The sequence below is a fragment of the Crocodylus siamensis genome, chromosome 4, assembly GCF_052110815.1.
Source record: "Crocodylus siamensis isolate JL-2025a chromosome 4, ASM5211081v1, whole genome shotgun sequence".
Taxonomy (NCBI): Eukaryota; Metazoa; Chordata; order Crocodylia; family Crocodylidae; genus Crocodylus; species Crocodylus siamensis.
The window spans coordinates 38,516,435-38,536,811 of record NC_143398.1 but is presented as its reverse complement, the minus strand read 5'-3'; the positions used below and the strand labels follow the sequence as shown (position 1 = coordinate 38,536,811).

The 20,377-nt window shown below is 41.4% G+C and overlaps 1 protein-coding gene across 2 annotated transcripts in view; it reads left to right on the top strand.

Moving 5' to 3' along the window:
• The window catches only part of MAPK12 (mitogen-activated protein kinase 12), a 53,393-nt gene that overhangs the window by 20,480 nt on the left and 12,536 nt on the right, over positions 1–20,377 (top strand). For both annotated transcript variants that reach the window (XM_090042141.1, XM_090042140.1), the window contains exons 5-6: positions 9,173–9,202; positions 13,791–13,838. In XM_090042141.1, the coding sequence (XP_089898267.1) occupies positions 9,173–9,202; positions 13,791–13,838 (78 nt within the window). The remainder of the gene's footprint in view (positions 1–9,172; positions 9,203–13,790; positions 13,839–20,377) is intronic.

The window sequence follows — 20,377 nt, the reverse complement described above, 5'->3', positions numbered from 1 at the left end:
TCCGAAGTGGATTTATTTGTTAATGACAAATATTTGTCTGTGTTGCTTAAAACACTCTTGATACTGAAAGGATGGATATGCCACTTGATGATCTGAACTTGTGGTTGCTGCATTGGATTAAAGATGGCACCTTTTAAATGCTATCAGTACCTCTCATTCTGTTAAGCTAAAGGAGTCTCTCCTGCAATTTCATTCATTCCTTCATCTGCATTTGATTTGTGTTGCATCTGTGGCACATCTAGCCCCTACTAGCTGCAGGAACAAGAGATCAACATTGACTTGGCAAGGCTAGGGTTTCAGTGGCAAAACTTTCAACTTCAGTGGATTCGATGTTCCATATGACCAATCCACTCAGGGTATTGCATATGCCAGTGCACAGCACCTGAGCTATATGGCCAAAATAAACAGTCTCTAGGCTGCAGAAATCATTTAAAAATGCTATTGGGAAGAGAACAATGTTGTCCCGCATCTCCATCCCCACCCATAGTAACTATTAGAGAGTGCCTCCTTCCTAGGCTGTGCTCAGGGAAATTCTGGCTTTTCTGGTAATTCTGTTTGTTTTAATTAACTGTTTGTGGGATTCCTCCTTGGGGATATTCCATATGATTGTTGTAAATTAGTTTAAAACTGTTTTTGATATGGTCAGCAGAGACTCTGAGTCATAGTATGTCAAAGAATAGAAGCTTGACTCCTGTGAGGTGCTGGACTGTTCTGATTCCTAGTAGATCCAAGAGGTACATGGGTCACTCCACATTCTCAATATTGGGCTCTTATGTTAGGACCTCAATTAAACAATGTAGTGAAATATACGACTAAGTTTATGCATGAAACTCATCCCACGTGGACAGCTCACTGGCTTAAATGTCTTCCTGAATTGGGCATCTGACATTTTCCTGTGAAATTCTAAAATACCTTCCCTTAATGTAACAATTCATGTAGCCATTCCCTGAGACCTGAAGAATCTCTCAAGTCTACTAGCTTGAGATGCTGGGGTGGCTTGGCAGAGGAAAAAGACAAATTAATGAAATTAATGTGGCTTATTGACAAATCTAAGTGTGGTGTTGCTGTAAGAAGTTAGAACTTTTTTGCAATTATCCTCCTTTCCAGTTTCTGTTCTCGCTCCCCCCCTCCCCCTCCCCCCTTGCCCCTCACAAAAAGAGGGAACTACTAAAAACATCTTATTCTGCTCTGTTTCTTCTTCATTTGGCATTTTATAGATGATTAAAAAAGAGAAAAACATTTTGCATTCTTCTTTTGCCTGTATGACTCCAGTAAATCCAAGACAAGAACCTTTCACTCGAGATGAGGACTGAGCAGGAAAGCAACAAGAATTTTTAATTTGTTAGTTGTAATGTTTCTTGCCTTTGATTTATAAAAACATTGTTATTATAAAAGGTTTATGTTTTGATATTGTTCTTTCCTTCTGTTGAAACTCCAAAAGGAAAAGAGGTTACTCTGAAAGGTATTCTATTCTGCCTTTAACACTGATTCAGCTAGGTCAGCTTTCAGATTAAATGTGATTGTTGGAAGTGCCTTGACCTAGATTTGCAGGCTGAAACCTGGTTTTCCCACAGTGGGAGCTATTTCTGTAGAATTCAATTCTGTTAATCTAGAGGTGTACACTCCAACATGGCTGTGAAAAAACAAGGTTTAGATTTTCATGTATTCTTTACACGGTAAATGTTTTTGGCTTTTATGGTCCTGATTTTGCAGTTTATATCATACAGGCCATTGGTGGGAATTTGAACAGAGACCCATGATACATTTTTTCTCATTTTAAGCCTTGCATACAGTCTGACTTCTAACCAGCTTTTCTTTCACATCGATACTATACTGGCAAACATTTGAAACAAAAAAAGGGAAAAAAATCCAAGGTATGCCTAATATGCTGTGATGATGTGCGTGTGTCTGCTGTTTTACTATGCACCCTGCTGCTTCACATAGCTACTTCCTTTGTACCTGTTGTTTTACTCCTATGGCCAGACTTAGTTTGTATAGCTTTAGTTTGTCTTTAAGTGAATCCTGTTCCTTACTTATTCATCCTCTATGGCTCACATTGGAAAATTTGGTGCTGACTGTAAAAACTGAAGTTCATTACATCCTTTTGCAAACACATTATCATATTTCCACCCTCCTGCTCACATGCCTGGTCTGTAAATTCTATAGTTCACATGGAGAAAATAAAGCAGAGAAAATAAGAGACTCAATCTGAAACCACAAAAAAGTCACCCCCATTTCTAGGGTAAGAACTTGGAGCCCCTTGATCTTGACCTTAGTCACCAAAACCATATTACCTGTCCTGCTGTTTATTTGCCCCTCCTTGGGGAAAGAGGTCAGAACAGTTGATGCATACTTGAATTGCAGGGAGCAGGACATTGAGTAAAGAGAAAATAAGCAGAAAGCTCCTCAGGTGATCTGGCATCTCAGAATTTTACAGAAACTAGGACATTTCACTGCACTACTAGTGAAACCTTGCAGGGTTACTTAAATATTCCATGTAAACAGATACATATGATCAGTCTAATCTTGTTGCATCTTTCATTGGAAATGATTTCTATGTTTGCTATTTGTCTTCCATCCCCATGCTTTCAGGAATATAAATCTAACTGTGTCAACCATATAAGCAGAAACCTATGACTGTATTCATCCATTAGGTCAAGAATATCAGAACCTTCCATACTATGTGCCACTGAATCATTACACTTTTTATTTTTATCTTCAGACTAATTCATTGTAAGAACGCACTGTTAGAAAATTTCCATATAGAAATTTCCAGCAGGAGAGATACTTCATGGTTGTTTGCTTGAGGATTTCTGTGACAGCACTAAACCAGTATTATGGTAGGCTCAGCTTAGTGCTTCTGGGTTCTTGTTTTTGAGAGAACGGAATTCACTTTTCTTTCCTCCAGCCCCATCTCCTTTTGAAAATGTTCCTTGGAATGGGGTTCACCTTTGCACACTCCCTTGTCACATCATCCTGTATAGATTATACTCTGAAATGTTTGGCAGGCTTAATCCAGAAGTTAGTGGGGGAAATTGTGTGGACTGCATAATTTGTGTTGGAGCTTTGGAACTGGTCCATCCAAAGAAAATGCTTACAGACCTTGCTAATCAGTTCTGTCCCTTCCCCTTCAGTTCCTCCCTTCCCTGTGAGACAAAATAGTCTGGTCACTTCCTGTGTTCTGCTGAAGCTTGTAACTTACCACAATGTAACTAGTTTTGTCTGCAGTAAATAGTTGAGGACTCTATATAAACAGCAGATGTACGTGCAGGATCTGTCATTTAGTAAAAGCACAGTGCACCACTTTTCACCTAGGGGTGGGTGTCACACATTCAGCTGTTACTAAGTGTAGTTAAAATGCAAGCAGGCACACATTCAAGTTGTTTAGCATGTGTTAGGTGCCTTCATGGTGTTGCATAGGTGTTCTCTTTCTTTTTACATATCTCCTAATATGTACTAACTTTAAGAGGTCACTACATACCAATGATTTGCAATAGTTGCAAGTGAATGTGTGATAAGGCCTTTACAAAAATTCAAGCATTTTTGCCAAGTAGAAAATCTGGCACCAGAAATGAAGTGCTAAGTAATTTGGTCTCAGCATATTCTATAAAGAGTGTTTAATAAATATATGAATTATATGAAGAGATTTCAAATAAAGTTTATTCTTTCCTCGTGCATTTCTAACCTGCATTGTTGGTTGTGGAGGGGGAGAGACCTTTAATAAAACTACCTTTCATAAAGGTAACTAGAGTAGGGAAAAGATTGTACCATGGAATATCACCCATATATTTAGTCGTGCTACTGACTGGAGCAAACAGGCAACAATAAGGCAGTAGTTCAGCATGGGAAGAGATTACTTAATACTATGATATTTAAGGAAAACCATTCTTCCTGAAAGTGGTGGAGGGTGCACTTTTAACAAGACCCTGAGACTAAATTATTTTAATTCCTGCCATATTATTGTGTGCAGAAATCACTGGCTCTACGGTATATTTCTCCGTGTGTAATTTTGCCAGCAAATAAAGTCTGGAAATTCTTTAAGCAGCTGTATTCTTGAAATATGAGAGCTTCAATGAGAAAACATTTGCTTGTCAAATATAAAGCAGGCTGTTGGCAAGAGATAGCTGGTTTGTTTGTTACAGAGTTTTGTTGGAAGCGTGACTTCTTATAGACTTCCAGAAGAATACTCTCAGGACTCTGTACACAAGCACAGGACTTCCTCATTATCAAGGAGTTTCCTCCCATCCTGATGTCACATGCCCATGCATGACATTAACTGGTTGCCTGTATGCTTGAGACAATGGCAAGATTCACGTTATGAATCCTATTCCATGATACCTAGCACTCTCCTGCTCTATTTCCCTACAACAGTAATTTTATGTTTGAGAGGCAGTTTAGTGTTCGATTCCCTATGGATGATGCCAGAATTGTCACCACCATAATGTAACTTGCATCTGATTCACCATCTGAGCATTTTCGTTGAATAAGACCCTTTAGTTATGACACTTGGTGTTATTCATGACTTGAGCTTTGTTATACTTTCTGCCTCATAGATTCATAGATTGTAAGGGACCTCAGAAGTTCGTCAGGTCCAGCCCCCTGCACTAGGCAGGAAAGACAGCTGGGGTAAGGCAACCCCAGGAAGGTGACTGTCCAGTCTTCTCTTGAAGATTTCCAGGGTAGGTGACTGCACCACCTCTGGAGGGAGTTTATTCCACAGTCTGGAAACCCTAAATGTGAAGAAGTTTTTCCTAATATTGAGCCTGAAATGGTCAGGAGTTTGTTGCCATTATTCCTGGTTTTTCCCAAGGGTGCCCTGGTGAACAGTTGTTCACCAAGCCCTTGATGTACTCCCCTGACGTAGTGGTAAGCTGCTACCAAGTCCCCTTTCAGCCTTCTCTTTTTCAGGCTGAAGAGTCCCAGGTCCCTCAGCCTTTCCTCGTATGGCTTGCCATGCAAGTCTCTAATCATATGTGTGGCCCTTCTCTGAACTCTCTCAAGTTTTACCACATCCTTGTTAAAGTGTGGCACCAAGAACTGGACGCAGTACTCCAGTTGGAGTCTCACCAGTGCCAAGTAGAGCAGAAGAATAACTTCCTTGGTTTTGCTGGAGATGCATCGATTGATGCATGCCAGAATATTATTTGCCCTGCTGGCGACAGCATTGTATTGCCAGTTCATGTTCATACTGTGGTCTGTTATAACCCCCAGGTCCCTTTTGTTTGTGGTGCTGGTCAGTTTGGCACCACCAAGCCTGTAGGTGTGTAAGGGGTTGTTAGTCTCCAGATGGAGCACTTTATATTTCTCAGTGTTGAACTTCGTCTGGTTCTGACTTGCCCAACTTGCTGGCAAGTCTAGATCCACCTTTATCTGTAGTCTTTTTTCAAACATGACCATGCCCCCCCATAACTTGTTGTCTGTGAACTTGCCCAGTGATCTCTTCACCCCACATCCAAATCATTGATAAAGATGTTGAAAAGTACTCCAAGCACCGACCCCTGTGTGACACCACTGGGCACTTCTCGCCAGGACGACACAGATCCGTTCGTTGGGACTCTCTGGGTCCTACCTTGCAGCCAGCTTTGTACCCACCTAACTGTCTTGCAGTTAAGCCCACAATCCTCCAGTTTGCTCACAAGAACATCATGGGATACTAGATCAACGGCTTTTTTGGAAGTTAAGGTATACGATGTCAACCTCCTCTCTCTTATCCAGGTGGCGAGTTACCTGATCGTAAAAGGAGATGAGGTTGGTAAGACAGGACCTGCCCGCGACGAAGCCATGCTGGTTGTTATTCAGAATCCTACCTTGTGCAAGCCTATCCCACGTAGACTCCTTAATGAATTTTTCCAGGGTTTTCCCTGGGATAGAAGTTTGGCTAATTAGCCTATAGTTACCTGGGTCCTCCCTCCTCCCCTTCTTGAAGATGGGCACAACATTGGCCCTCTTCCAGTCCTCAGAAACCTCTCCAAATTGCCACAAGTTTTGGAACAGTTTTGCCATGGGCTCTGCGATGATTCCCAAGAAACTTACATAATCATCAGCCAGTGGTGGTCTAGAAGACTATAAGCCCAAGGTAGATGGGCATGTCTCCTTGTAAAACTAGCACTAGAAACAGTGGAGACAGCAGAAGCAACAGTTAAGAAGCTCATAAACTTTATTATAAGCAATTTGAGTACACTGCTTCCAAAAGCAAGGGTATTAGGTAGGAGAGTGACCCTTTGTATATTCTGGGAGTGTGTATATTTAACAGATGGGACTAAAACAGTCTCTGAGCATTTGGTAAGTCTTATATGGTGGAGGTATCCATTTAAGTAAAACAAATGAAAATAAAAATGCAGCATCAATAAATGAGTGAGACATTTTATTCTTGTTAAATCAAGATGTTGCTGGGAACCTTGGAATATTAGATCTTGGGCTGCTCTAACTTGCAAATATAGAGACTGAAGTGTAAAATGCATGCTAGGTCTGTTCGGAGAAGTTGAATAATATGCCCATCTGTGACCCTCCTTTCTCTTCCACTGTGCTTCTCAAGATGTGGATCATTTGCCATGTGGCTTATCGCAGCAGTAGATTTAATCTTTCAGTATCAAAACGATTTTTTCAGAAAGGGCAAGTTTTGCTCCAGGATTGGACAGCTACTCAGACAAATAACTCAGTTGTTTGAGCTCTGTATTAAGGATCAGCATGCTTTTTCACACCTCACAACTAAAGGACATTTATACACAGGCTCCAGGAGTTGGGGGCGTTTTAATTAGGGTGGCTCCAAAAGCCATTCTGAGTAAAACTCCAAGAGTGTCTCATGTATCAGCATTCCCACCCTGAAAAATGGCAGCAAGGGCATTTCAACTAAATCTTGTTCAACGAGCTTCAGTTAAAGTGATCCTGCCATCGTTTTTCGGCACAGGGGTGCTAATATACATAATACTGGAATCTGCTGGAACACGGTAGTTACCACACTCCAGCAGACTCAGTTGAGTCTGTTCTGATGTGCTGTAATTACAATGCATCAAAGCAGCCTTGATGCAGCTGTATAGGTGCCCCAAGGGACTAGTTGGCCTTACTGCTCCACAGAGGCCTTGAAGTGATTAAAATGTAGTTTGGCATCATGTACATCAGTTTGTTTAATAAGGTAATTTACACCTTGATCAACTGTGGGTAGGATAGACATGCAGCCATCCCAGAGTAATTTGCACAGCAGACTTCACTGTGACCAGCAAGCAATAGCCTCTTTGCCTTTAATAAGTGGCTACCCCAGGATAAATTTAGCTGATGTTAATCACATTGGTGATTACTCTAGCTTGTTCAATATTAATTCTCCACTGGATTAAAAAAAAAGTTATCCCAATTTAGGGGGTTGTGGTATCTGCACACAGCAGCACTGTGTGTGTCTGGTTTGTCTAGAGCTGGCAGGATAAATTGGGATTGGAAATAACTGACCAGCTTCTATTTGCAAACTTATTTGCCTATGTGCCAAACTGCTGTTATACCTATCTCATTTTTCTTCAGTGAAATAAGACTTGGAGAATCCCTGGACAAAACTGAATAGCATTTCCCTGTCTCCTGTTCACCACCAATACCTTTTGAATTGTCATTAGTATTTGCTCTCTTCTGTATGCAGATCTTGTGAACTGCTCAAACCTTTTAATCTAATTTGGAAGGTCAAAGATGAACCTGGACAGGTAATTCTCCTATGATGCTGAGGGCGGTAATTTCACTCCTTGTTGATTGTTTGCAAATTAAAGGGGTTATATGTTAAGAAAAATCTAACTTGAAATAGCTAAATTCCTGAATATTTCAATTGAGATTACAAGCTACATGGAAAAGGGAATTTTATATTTAACTCCAATCTTGCCAGTGTGCTATGAAATATTTCAGATATGTTCCATGTTCTAGAATACAGCAGTCTTCCAAGTGGACTTTCAAAAGCTCATAAAATTCAGATGCTAATGGCAATAATTAATACTCCCCCAAAAATTCAAGCATTACAGACATCTCAGTTGGTTCATATAGTTTTCTGATTTTATTCCTTCACTGCCCAGGTTTGTTTGCCATAACATTAGCTTACCAATACCAATCTCTTTTTGTACAACTGCCTATAGAACTGTGCAGAAATTCCCGATGCCCGGAATGTATAAGATTATTATGACTCTGTGAGCACGGGACTGCTGCTCAATACAGAATATACATCGCTATCCTAAAACCATCTAGTCCTTGTGTATCCATTTTGTTGAGTTACGTTTTGAAAGACTCAAACACAGGTAGATTGCTGAAAAGATAATGAATATTCCAATAGGAGATAATGTATTTTAACATTATTTTCAGGCAGGGATACCAATTCAGGAAGGTTACCTGAACATATAGGAACGTGAGACTAGAAAGAACCTCTTGGCCCATGAAGTTGGGTCCCCAGTGCTTAAGTCTCATTTAAATCCTAGGATAAATGTCAGCATGTTCTATGTGTTTTCCGAAAATGGGGTCTTCTAGAGCAGTGGTTTCCTCGCCCCCACGGGCTCTGCAGACTATCTAAGGTGCCCATGAAAGAGAACTATGATCAATCAAAAGTATGTGAATACCCACACTTACAATTCAGAAGGGTCTGCACCTCCATTCAACATTTCCAAAGGAGTCTGCAGATTTAAAAAGTTTGAAAACCACTCTTCTAGAGGGTGGAGAGCACTTGTTTAGGTATCCAGATCTAAGCTATGATTGTCCAGGTAGGTATTTCTTTTCTTTAGAAAGCGAGAAAAACCTTATGACCCGATGTGTAATTTCAGGAGTCCAGGACAACCTTCTCATAATAATATTTTGTGAAGTCCTTGGGTGAATAAGTTAGAAGTGTTTCATAAAAGTATTACTTTTTTTTTAATTCAAAATAAACTTGGATAAATAATATTATCATGCTGCTCCTAACATTCTGATTGGTCTCTCTTCACCTTTCTACTTAGTAGCTAGTAATCTTTGCTTATATTTTTTAACACAGCAATACAGTTTTATAAACTATTTCTAAAAGGCATAAACTGTAACTAGGGAAATCATCTTCACAGTCAAGGAACCTGTATTAGTTTCAAGTTTCTTTAGCAGCACACAAGGTTACTTTATTAGTGTAAATTAAGTAGCAATTTACTGAAGAGCCAATACATGTCAGTTAAGTCTTTTTTTTCTTCCACAGTACATCCATTCATCAGGCATAATTCACAGGGTAAGCAAAACCTATTAAAATGGTTATTTTAATTTGTATACCATAACTGCTGTTCGTGTGCATGTGTGACTATTTCCAAGTTGTTTAATTTTGCTTCAGTGTTTATAATGTATATGGTTTCCTTAGCAAACATTTTAAAACAGCTAGTGAGTAGAGATGATTGAAAATATTCAACTAAAATCTTTTTAAAGGAAAACATTGTGATTTAGAGTAAACAAAAAGGTCATATTAAGTCTCCCATATCCTTAACAAAAATATAATAATATTTTTTTCCACCAGAAAGCTTAGCAAATAAGCAAAAATACTAAGTTTCAGACTTTGAAGTCAATGTTTTCCATTTGGAAATGTTTTATATTTTTTCCCCACTGTCAGTTTTTATGGGGATAATAAAATTGGCCATTCTGATTTCTTTTGTGCTCTCACAGTTCCCACTCAAAAGCTCACCTGAATCAATGTGGGAATCCTAAAAATATTTTTGATTACCTACAGTTGTCTTTATTTCATGACGGAGGCTGGCTTAAGTAGCATAACAGGAGGATACTCCTTTGGGGGGTGTAGGTTCCAACATAATACCAAAAACATCTCAAAGTATTCTTCATTCCAGTTGTTTTAATTTGGCCAATGGAAATAGCGATTCAGCAGAAACCCAATATAATACAACACTTCAGTAACTGTATTTTTGCCTCCACAGCTGCTGTGGTCATGGTCTAAACTTTACAGTCACTCAGGATCAGAGTCAGCAAGATGGAGCTTAGAGAGAGACATTTTCAGCTCTGTTTCAGAGATTTTTCATCTCTCTCTCCAAAGACCATTTAGCTGCAAACAGACATGGGGGGAGGAAAAGAAAAATGCACTTTACTGGAAGCAGCAGAGAGTTAGTTCCACCTATCTCTGCAGTGTGTATATAGATTGGGCACTTCAGCGGAGCTTTTTGGCACTTTTATCCAAATTGAATCAGCTATTACACAGAAGTGCCAAAAAGCCCCACTAAAACACCTGATCTATACAGATGTTGGGGTGAGCAAGGTCCAGCCAATGCAATGCCTCTTCTGGGCATGGTTGGGGCTCAGTGTGGGACCATTCAGCATTTAAAGTGCCATTAGTTGGTTTTTTTCCATGTCTGTAAGCAGCCTTTGATTCTTAATAGCCTACTGTGAAGAAACCCCCTTTTTGGCTGCCCCATCTCTGCTCGGAGACAGCTCTGAGATTCTCACTCTGCCTGGTCAGTTCACCTGGCCTCTTAGGTGACAGGTTTGTAAACTCCATAGGGAGGAGGGAGCTCACCCTTCCTTTGTGTGACCTTTCCCACCATTTACCTGGAGTTGCAGTCCTAGAGTAGTCATCACTCATCAAGGTGGGGGCTGACGTATTTCAAACTGACTGGTCAGCATCAGTGGTTCTCAGAAAATACCTGATCCTAGTTGGGTCCAGGTGATGAGATCAGAAAGGTTATTTATAAGGGTCCCTGTAGCTTAAAGAGGGGATACATGTTTTGGAACATGGCAAACAAGCCATACAGTCTCCAGAGAAAGAGCTTGGTCAGACTCTGGATGTAAATCTGAATTTTAGCTAGTAACTTGGGATGAAGTGATCTAGAAGCATAGCAAAAGGCTACCAATCAGCTTCTGTTTGCTTAGGGTTTTTCTTTTGGTACTTCTCTGACCTGTACTCCTCCCCATGCCTACCCTCGCCAATCAGTAAAGCTATCTGTTATACCAAGCCATGCTGTACCTGCTTGAGAGGGATTAGATAAGCTTTTTAGCTCCCTTGTTCAGCTGACTAAGGGAGACTACTGTTAAAGCTTCAGGCTATAAGAAGCATGCAGATATATCCTGCTATGGGCAAAGACTACAGGGTCTGTGTACCCTGGCGTCACAGAGCCCTAACAAAGACCAGCCCCTGGGTGGTGACAGTGGTTAACCCAGGCTTCCAGGTGAGCTTCAGAAAGGGGGTTGGCCAGATGTAGGCACCCCAGGGGAGACACCTGAAGCATGGTTTTTGGTTGGGCACAGTAAGGCAGGTGGCTCAATGCAGGAGTGCCCCCTACTTTCCTGCCACACCCACACTCCCCATTTCTTTGTCATCCATTTCTGTGATGTAATTGAATGAACATTGAAAACTTTGGGGGTGGGAATAGTTCTCCAGTGTGACTCACTTAAATATATGAAGATTTAGAAAAAATGAGTTTTTTCTTCCTAGTCTAAGATCATTAACTTTGTGTAATAAAATTTAAGAATCTTAACTTTTGATAGCCATTTGCCATCTGCCCTTACTTAAAAATAGTCTCAAATTCTATGAGCTCAATGAATCAGTACAGAGCAATATTGATAGATATCAAGACCCACCCTGTTTTGTTGTTGGCCGTTTTATTTAATAGGTTTTATTCAAATAAATTTCTCTTGACATGAAAATTCCCCTTTTTCCACAATTTTTTTGAGAAGTTTTAGGTAAAGTATGTTTCAGGTGAAGTAGGTCTGATCATAAAGTCTAACCCTTCTTAACACTCAAAAGCACCCCAGGCATGTGTGGACAAATAATCTCTAAGTATATCTCGATACATGTCAATGGACATTTTTAATTGATTCGTTAGGAATATATGTATGGCCTAACAGCAGTTAAACTCAGAGTCAAGTAATTTTCCTTATCTGATTTCCCCTTCTGTGTGTAAATAATCCAAATTAATATCCAAACTAGCTTTCTTAATTAGATTAGGCTAGTTGTCGTTATTATGACTTGAATGGAACTTTTGTTCAAGGCTATCTTACATAAGAACATAACATAGCCAGGTTGAAAAAGAGACTAGATAAATTCATGGAGGATAAATCTATTAATGGCTGTTGAGCAGGATGATTAGAGATGTTTCCTCTGGCACCTCTAATCCTATAATGGGGTGTGAGAGAGAGAAACTCCCAGGCCCAGTCATAGTACTGGCCCGCCTATCTGTCTTTGGGCAAGCTGCCCGCCTTACTTGTCTGCCATACCTAGCTATAAATTAAAGATGTTAATTAGGTGGGAGGCTGCCCTTTGAGCACCCTGATGTCTAAGGGCAGTTAACACACAAATCCTACCTGCCCATGTCTCGCAGATGTTCCTGTAAGTTGTGCTATGCTCTGGCTTGAGGCCAGGCCCACCTCAGTGTTAGGCCTCTCTCATACTGTCCTATACAGGGTCTCACACATACCACCCCCCTCTCACTGGGGCATCTGGCACTCTGCCTGCTCTCACCAGGCTTCTTCCACTCATGCCCCCTTAGTGGGCCACGTTCACCCTGCCCTGCTCCCTTGAGCGACCCCAGAGGGCCATCAGGCTTGACTCTGCACCCCTTTGCCGGCCCTGGCACAGCCTTTTGGGCCTCCCCTGCGACCCTCATCTGAATGGTGGCTGGGCAATTAACAGCACTGGGCTGACTCCTCCCATGGCCCCTTGCTGAGTAACACCACCCACTAGTTCACAATTTTGGGCCTGATGACTCACCCCTTTCTCTCACGACTCTCTCTATGCCACCTCTCATGGCCTCAGGCCCGCTTGCGGCCTCCGGCGCCTGAAAGCTTACCTGGACCTCTGCCCCTTTCTTCCAGGGCCTCAACACGCTCACTACTTGGCCAGGGCCTCAACTGAACTCTCACTCCTTCCTGGGGCTCCAGGGCCTTTCACCCCAACAGGCTCAGGTGTCCCTTGCATGGGCATGTCTGGCCCCACTACTCTTCTCCAGAGTCTTGCAGGCCTGAGGGCTCAGGTGCCATTCATGGGTATGCTTGGCCCCACTACAGTCTCTGGGGTCTCACACCCCTATGGACTCAGGTGCCTCACATGGGCATACCTGGCCCCACTCCTCTCCAGTTTTATAAGCCCATTGGGTTGGTGTGGGCTGGGGTTAAGGTGCCCCTACCTGCCTTTCATCAGGGAGGTAACTGGCCTGGCATTTCTTGGGGGCTGCTCCACCACAAACAGTCCCATCAGGCTACCCTTCCTCAGCAGGGTGCAGTTTCAGGTCGTGCCCAGGACCAGGAACCTCCTGCCATCCCCAGTAGCTCCTGCCGTTACCTCTAAGATGAGTAGCTAAGTGGTGTTGCTCCCTCAGCTGCTGGCAGCAGACTGCTGCCCCAACCCTAAGAGCCAGGATCTTAAAATGACCACCTTATCAGGACAGGCCTGCACCTGCCTGCTTTCTACATTAAAGTGGTGGACACCAAAGATGCTCTACCACCCACCTTCCCCCTTAAAGGTGGGTTCCTGCGGGGGAGGCTTTTCCCTGCTGCTCACAAAGCAGGCTCACTTGAAGTCTGCAACAGCCCTTAAGTGGCAAGCACCGTGCTAGTGCTTCACCACATGGGGTATACCAGAAGGATATTCAGTGGAGGGGATAGGTCACCCTAGAGATACCTGCTTCAGTGCTGTCCCTCAATAGCATCCACCTCTGCCACTGCTGGAGACGGAATACTGGAATAGATGGACCATTTGTCTGACCCTGTATAGCACTTCTTATGTACTAAAATATTTCCTTTCCTTAAGGCAAGTGTTTTTACTCTTGTGATGTATTTTTTCCATTTGTTGCAAAAATCTATCTCAAGTCTGATTATATTAATAGGATCTGAAGCCTGGAAACCTGGCAGTAAATGAAGACTGTGAACTGAAGGTAGGAAATATAAATTGACTGAATAATCTGATCTGTTGCAAGTAAACTGCATGAGGCAATATGAGTGAAACAATGGTAGTATCAAAGCCAATGACAAAACTGTCTTGACTTCAGTGAGGTGGAGATTTCAACCTTTTGAAGAATTATAAAGACATGAGGTCTTGCTATGTAATTACAACAAAAAGTGGAAGCACAAATGTGGTACAGTATTCTTCCAAAACTGATATATCAAAAGAGATCATGGCATTGAATTATCCTGTATGTTTGACTTCAGTCCCTAATGAAACATCTCTTAGAGAAACAAAACCCTGAATGTTAGGGCCTGTTCACTTCATCAGATGTACTTGCACAGCTCTAAGAGGTCAGTGGTGTGTGAAAACAGATGATGGGTCAATAAATTTCCAAAGGGATTGTAAAACTAAGCATGACAAATGGCAGTGTATTATATTAGGAATGGAGAATGACTATCAAATACTTTTCTCCAATAAAGGTAAAGAGAATGAGGAAATTCACCCACATTGACAACAGTTCCCAACTTCGCAATGAATTTGCATAACTGTTGGATAAATGAAGATGTTCACAGGTTAAATTATTCCCAGCATAACTAGAAGTGATTGCTGAGGTAGATGCTCCTGATAGGGGGGTGGTAAAGATGGGTGTAAAAATTGTGGTTGACCCCTTTTGATGGGGTAGAGATGGAACTGGTAACTTATACGCAACTTGTTTGCTGAATGGATTGGTGTAAGTATATGTGCGTACATATACATTTTTATAAATCCTAATAGCCTTCATATGTGCAGTGTGTGATAAATGCTTGATTAGTTTAACATACAGTCATTCAGTGAAGAAACGGACTTTTGTTAAAAAAAAAAAAAAGAAAAAAAAAGTCATGTCATTATGGTCAAGTGCTGTATACAGGCACTTTTCTTATGTCCAACAGTACATGGCCAAGAATATCAGAATCCAGATCTAAAGTTGCACATTTTTTGCTTCTTTGAAAGTGGTTCTTTTCATAATATTGAATCTATTAAACTAATATGAATATTAAATGCATTTAGACAGTGGTATGTTTCCTAGAAGGAGGATAGTTATGGTTGGTCTTGCAGAATAACATGTAACCTTTAATTGGATAACTTCTGGTTTTTTTATTTTATTGTTTGATCATAAGAAACAGGTGTTTAAAATCTTCTAGGAGCTTTATATATGGAAATAGTTACCAGCTGTTTCTTTTGCTATACTATTCCCAGGTACCCATGCCCTGTGTCTTGCTATATTCAGCAGATACCACCTGAACCGTTTGTACAAGGAGGCATTACCATCTGCAAGTTTCAGTCTAGATCATTAAACTGAAATACCAAATCTGACACATTCTAATTTTATTATTTTGTTTATCTGCCAAGGAAATCTTCCAATCCATCAACCTGTTTTCATAGATTTCATAGATTTCATAGACATCAGGGCTGGAAGGGACCTTGGGAGATCATCGAGTCCAGCCCCCTGCCCAAAGGGCAGGAAGTCAGCTGGGGTCATAAGATCCCAGCAAGATAAGCATCCAATTTACTCTTGAAGGTGTTCAGTGTAGGTGCTTGAACCACCTCCGCTGGCAGACTGTTCCAGACCTTGGGGGCTCGGACAGTAAAGAAATTCTTCCTTATGTCCAGCCTGAAACGGTCTTGCAGGAGTTTGTGACCATTCGACCTCGTCATCCCTTGGGGCGCTCTGGTGAACAAATGTTCCCCCAGATCCTGGTGGTCACCCCTGATAAACTTATAGGTGGCCATCAGTTCACCCCTGAGCCTACGCTTTTCTAGGCTAAAGAGTCCCATGGCTCTCAGCCTGTCATCGTAAGATCTGTTTTCCTGACCTCTGATCATGCACGTGTCTCTCCTCTGGACTCTCTCAAGCTTCTCCACATCCTTTTTGAATTGTGGAGCCCAAAACTGGACGCAGTACTCCAGCTGCGGCCTCACCAAGGCCGAGTACAAGGGGAGAATGACGTCCCGGGATTTGCTCGAGAAGCATCTATAGATGCAAGCCAGCGTTTTGGTCGCTTTAGTAGCCGCAGCATCGGATTGCAGGCTCATGTTCATCTTGTGGTCAATGATGACCCCCAAGTCTCTTTCTTCTGTAGTGCTATCCAACGTAGCACTGCCGAGCCTATAAGGAAGCTGCAGGTTTTTCCTCCCAAGGTGGAGAACCTTGCATTTTTCGGTGTTAAACACCATCAGGTTCTCGTCTGCCCATTTGCTGAGCTTGTCCAGGTCAGCCTGCATCACCCGCCTATCTTCTGGCGTGGATGCTTTGCCCCAAAGTTTGGTGTCATCGGCGAACTTTGCCAGTCCACTCCTGACTCCAATGTCCACATCGTTAATGAAGATGTTGAACAGTATGGGTCCAAGGACAGAGCCTTGAGGGACCCCACTGGTCACAGGGCACCACAATGAGTGACTGCCATCAATTACAACCCTCTGGGTCCGACCACGAAGCCAGTTTCCCAGCCAGAGGATCGTGGTGGAGCCAAGGCCACAACTGGCCAGTTTGGCCAAGAGGTGATCATGGGATACCAGATCAAAAGCTTTTTTGAAGTCAAGATATATGACATCAATCTCTTCTCCCTTGTCCAGGTGATAGGTCACCTGGTCATAGAAGGAAATGAGATTGGTCAAACAAGACCTACCCGCAACAAACCCATGCTGGCTGTCCCTTAGAATGTTAGCCTGGGCCAGTCCATCAAGGATGGCCTCCTTAATAAACTTTTCTAGGATCTTCCCCAGGATAGAAGTCAGGCTAATGGGCCTGTAGTTAGCCGGATCCACTCTCCTCCCTTTCTTGAAGATCGGCACCACATTGGCCTTCTTCCAGTCTTCGGGCAGTACACCAGAGCGCCAGGAGTTTTCAAAGATCCGTGCCAGGGGCTGGGCTATGACGCTCACCAGCTCCTTGAGTACCCTGGGGTGCAGATTGTCAGGGCTGGCTGACTTGAAGGTATCCAGCTTCTCAAGGTGTTCCTTCACGAGGTCAGCATTTATGGAGGGTAGGGGATCCCCATCACCCAGATCTCCCTGTCCCATAGCAGGCATTGGTGTCCCATGGGACTGATGAAAAACTGTTAGTACAATATTTATAGTTAGAAATAATTATCTAAAATAAACCTGACACAGCAATATGCATTTAATTGCAGTGACAAGGTTGTTACAAAAAAGCAAATAAAGTTTTGTTCAATAAAGCAACTTACACATAAGCGTGCCATGGCAAATTTTAGAAATTTAGGCTCTGTTGCTGATACAAGATCATGGTAGAGGTGATATCTTTTATTAGACCAACTAGATTTTTTCAAAAAAATTCCTTTAATTGCAAACACCCTTCATCAGGCATCGGAGAAAATGAGTCCTGATTGAAAATCTCATAGAACTTTTGTAATTCTAGGAACTGGGTTTTTAAGGAAAACCTTAAATATTATAAGACTTATTATAAAAATTTAAAGTTGGCAGCATTGCAAAAGTTAAGTTTTAATGCACAGTTTTAAGACTGTCCATTTTGCGTGTAAACATTAGCAGAGAGATTCCACCTCCATGGAGCCTCAAGCGATTAGAGTCAGGTCCTAAAACCATAACCGGCACACATAGGTTAAAAATCTGACAGCTTCTTCCGCCTGTCTTTGGCACTAATCATTTAGTAGGGCTTGCAAGGGTACATTGCTCATTGACTTAGGACTAATAAGCTTCACTGTATTTATCAGCACAACTTTATGTCCTCTTTTTCCATAGCTAATGGGTTTACAGTTTGGCTGCCAACTTAATAGTGTGTCTTATCCATCTTTAAATCTCCAGTTAAATGCTTATTGTAAATTTCAACAGCAGATGCTTGGTCATGCATTTTCAAATATTCATAAGACTATTTTATTAATAACTTGTTTCCTAAGGTTAACTAAATGCAGGTTTGCAAGGTGGTCTATTTATAAGCTTACTTTGAAGTTACAAAGTTCGCTTGCTTTTGTTGTTGAAATGGATTACCATTTCAACAACAAAAGCAAGTGAACTTTGAAATTTAAAGGGTTTCCTTTGTAAATTAAAGGATTCCCCCCCAGCCCCAAGTAGAACCTCATGTGATTAAAGGGATTTTGCTAAAATTTGGCCCAAAATTAGTTTCTGGCAAGGCAAATCCCAGACTAAAAGTGGAAAATCAGGAGCTTGTTAGAATGATGGCTTTGTATGAATATCATTATGCAACTTTTGATATGGTGATTTCAAACAGTATAGTTATGATTCTTGAGAATAAATTAGCATTTAGTCCTCACAAATAAACCTAGTCCTAAAATTTCTGAAAAACATGGAAAAATTCGCAGTCATTTTCTTTACACCTTTATTAAAAAAAAAAAGAATGGGATTGTACTGCAACTGTGTCTAAACTTGAATGATGTTGCAAATCTTAAATTTAGTAAATTATTACTTATTACTGAATAAAGTGGTAGAAGCACTCTATCATCAGTGGTACAAAGCTGGCCTTCACATTGCAAGAAAAAACACAGAAGTATTGCTTTTCATTTATTTTGAAATATTAGCAAGACATCGGAGATTATTCTGTATCTGTTTGAAAGCTACCTTTTAAAATGCATCTTCCTATCCCATAAAAGAATATTTTTATTCCATTTGTGCTTAGTTCTTCTGTGTTCAGAGTTTGAGTGATAAAATTCCTCTGAGCAGGGTAGAAATTATATTCCATTTCTGTTTTGAATGCAGTTGCCTCATTAGCTGATATAAACTGTGGAAATTTGTGTTTAAGTGAGGCAGTGATGTTAAAGCCATAATCACACTGTACAGTCTGATTCCATGAATAACAATATAATGTAATATTCCTGTTTTATTAGTGTCAGGGGAATGATGAAACTTTTTTTAATGGCAAAATACTTTTAGATGGTTGAGTGTTAAAAACAGTGAGTGTTGAAAATCCAGTGTCCTTGTGCATTGTCCTCTCTGTATTTCCAGCATAAATCTCTGTCCCAAGGGTATATGTAAAACCTGGTGAACATGGGAACTAGTATTTATTCGAGCAAATCTACATACTTTAGCATCTATGGGAGATCATATTTTGTTTTTCTTTATTTTTGCCCCAACCATAAGCCATTCTTTCAGTTTCTCCCAACTAATCAGTGGAAGGTTATGAAATCCATGGACCTTCCTCCTTATATTTCTAGTTAGTATTTTCTCACCGCTGTGAACCTGCTTACTGGCCAGCTTGTTACTACTGCAGAGTAGCATCGTGTGGCAGGAAGCATGATGTGATGCTACAGCACAGTCAGCATCACCTAAACGCCATTCAGCAGTGCTACTGCGCAGTGACTCCAGTCATTTAGTATTTGTTTATACAGTACTTGTTTAAACAAATACTCAGTGACTGCATAGTAACAACTGCACAGTCAGCATCTCAGGTAGATGCAGCCACTGACTTATTTTAAGAAAAGATCTTTAATCTTAACCACCTTGACCTTTACAAGGCTCCTGCTTCTAGGCTCCTGTATTGGACCATTATGTACAAGTTGACACAGACTTTCATGTTTATTTTAAAGCTGTCAATGGATAGATAAATATCTGAGACTAGTTTTTAAATAAGTAATTTTAAAAATTCTGGGTGTGTTTTCTTCTCTGCTTGTGTTACTCAAAAGGCCCTCCAGAGAATGAAGATGAGGAGAAGAAAGCTGGCTAAGGAGTATCCTTAGCCACCAGCGATCTGAGACCAGTCACTTCCTCAGCCACCAACTTCATATGTAACCTTGCTCAAGTTCCTCTGTTCACCTGATTCCTGCTTATTAAATAGCTATAATAATACTTCCTTGTCTCACAGGCATGATGTTTGAACACAAATTTAAAATTGTGGGAGAATCAGATTCTATAGTACCTAAGGAAGACTATCTAAGTACCTAAGACAGCTTGTTGCTATGCAGTCTTGGAAGGGTGTCATTGTCATTCTTCGGTTAAACAGAAAACAGGGTAGAAGTGTACCTTATAGATTAGCTCTGTGCACAGTAGATGCACTTCTACGCTACCTTTTACCTGTTTTTGGGCTAGAACACCTAACTGCCATATTTACCTGAATATAAGATGACCCTAAATTTAAGATGACCCCCCAATGATTAGATTTTATACATGGGAAATTTACACATTTGTTATAATCCTCAATGTATAGTATCCAATTATTGGATGATCATATAAAATTCATCCCCCTGTAGATGGTAGTGGGACAGGTGATGAGGGGCGCAATAATGGGACAGGAAAATGGGGACAGACAGTGGGGAAGATGGGGGGGGCACAAGGTGAGACAGGCAGTGGGGGGCAGTAATGAAGCAGACAGTTGAGGGGTGGTGTGGGAGGCAGTAAGGGGGGCAAGTGGTGGGGAGAGCTGTGTGGGGGCAGTTGGTACGAGGCAGGCAGGTAACTTGCCCTCTGTGGCCTGCCCCCACCTTACTTAGCCCTCCTTTGTGTCTGCCCCTCTTCCCTGTCCCCGCCACCCCGTGCTGCTTCTGCCCACCACAGCCTCAAGTA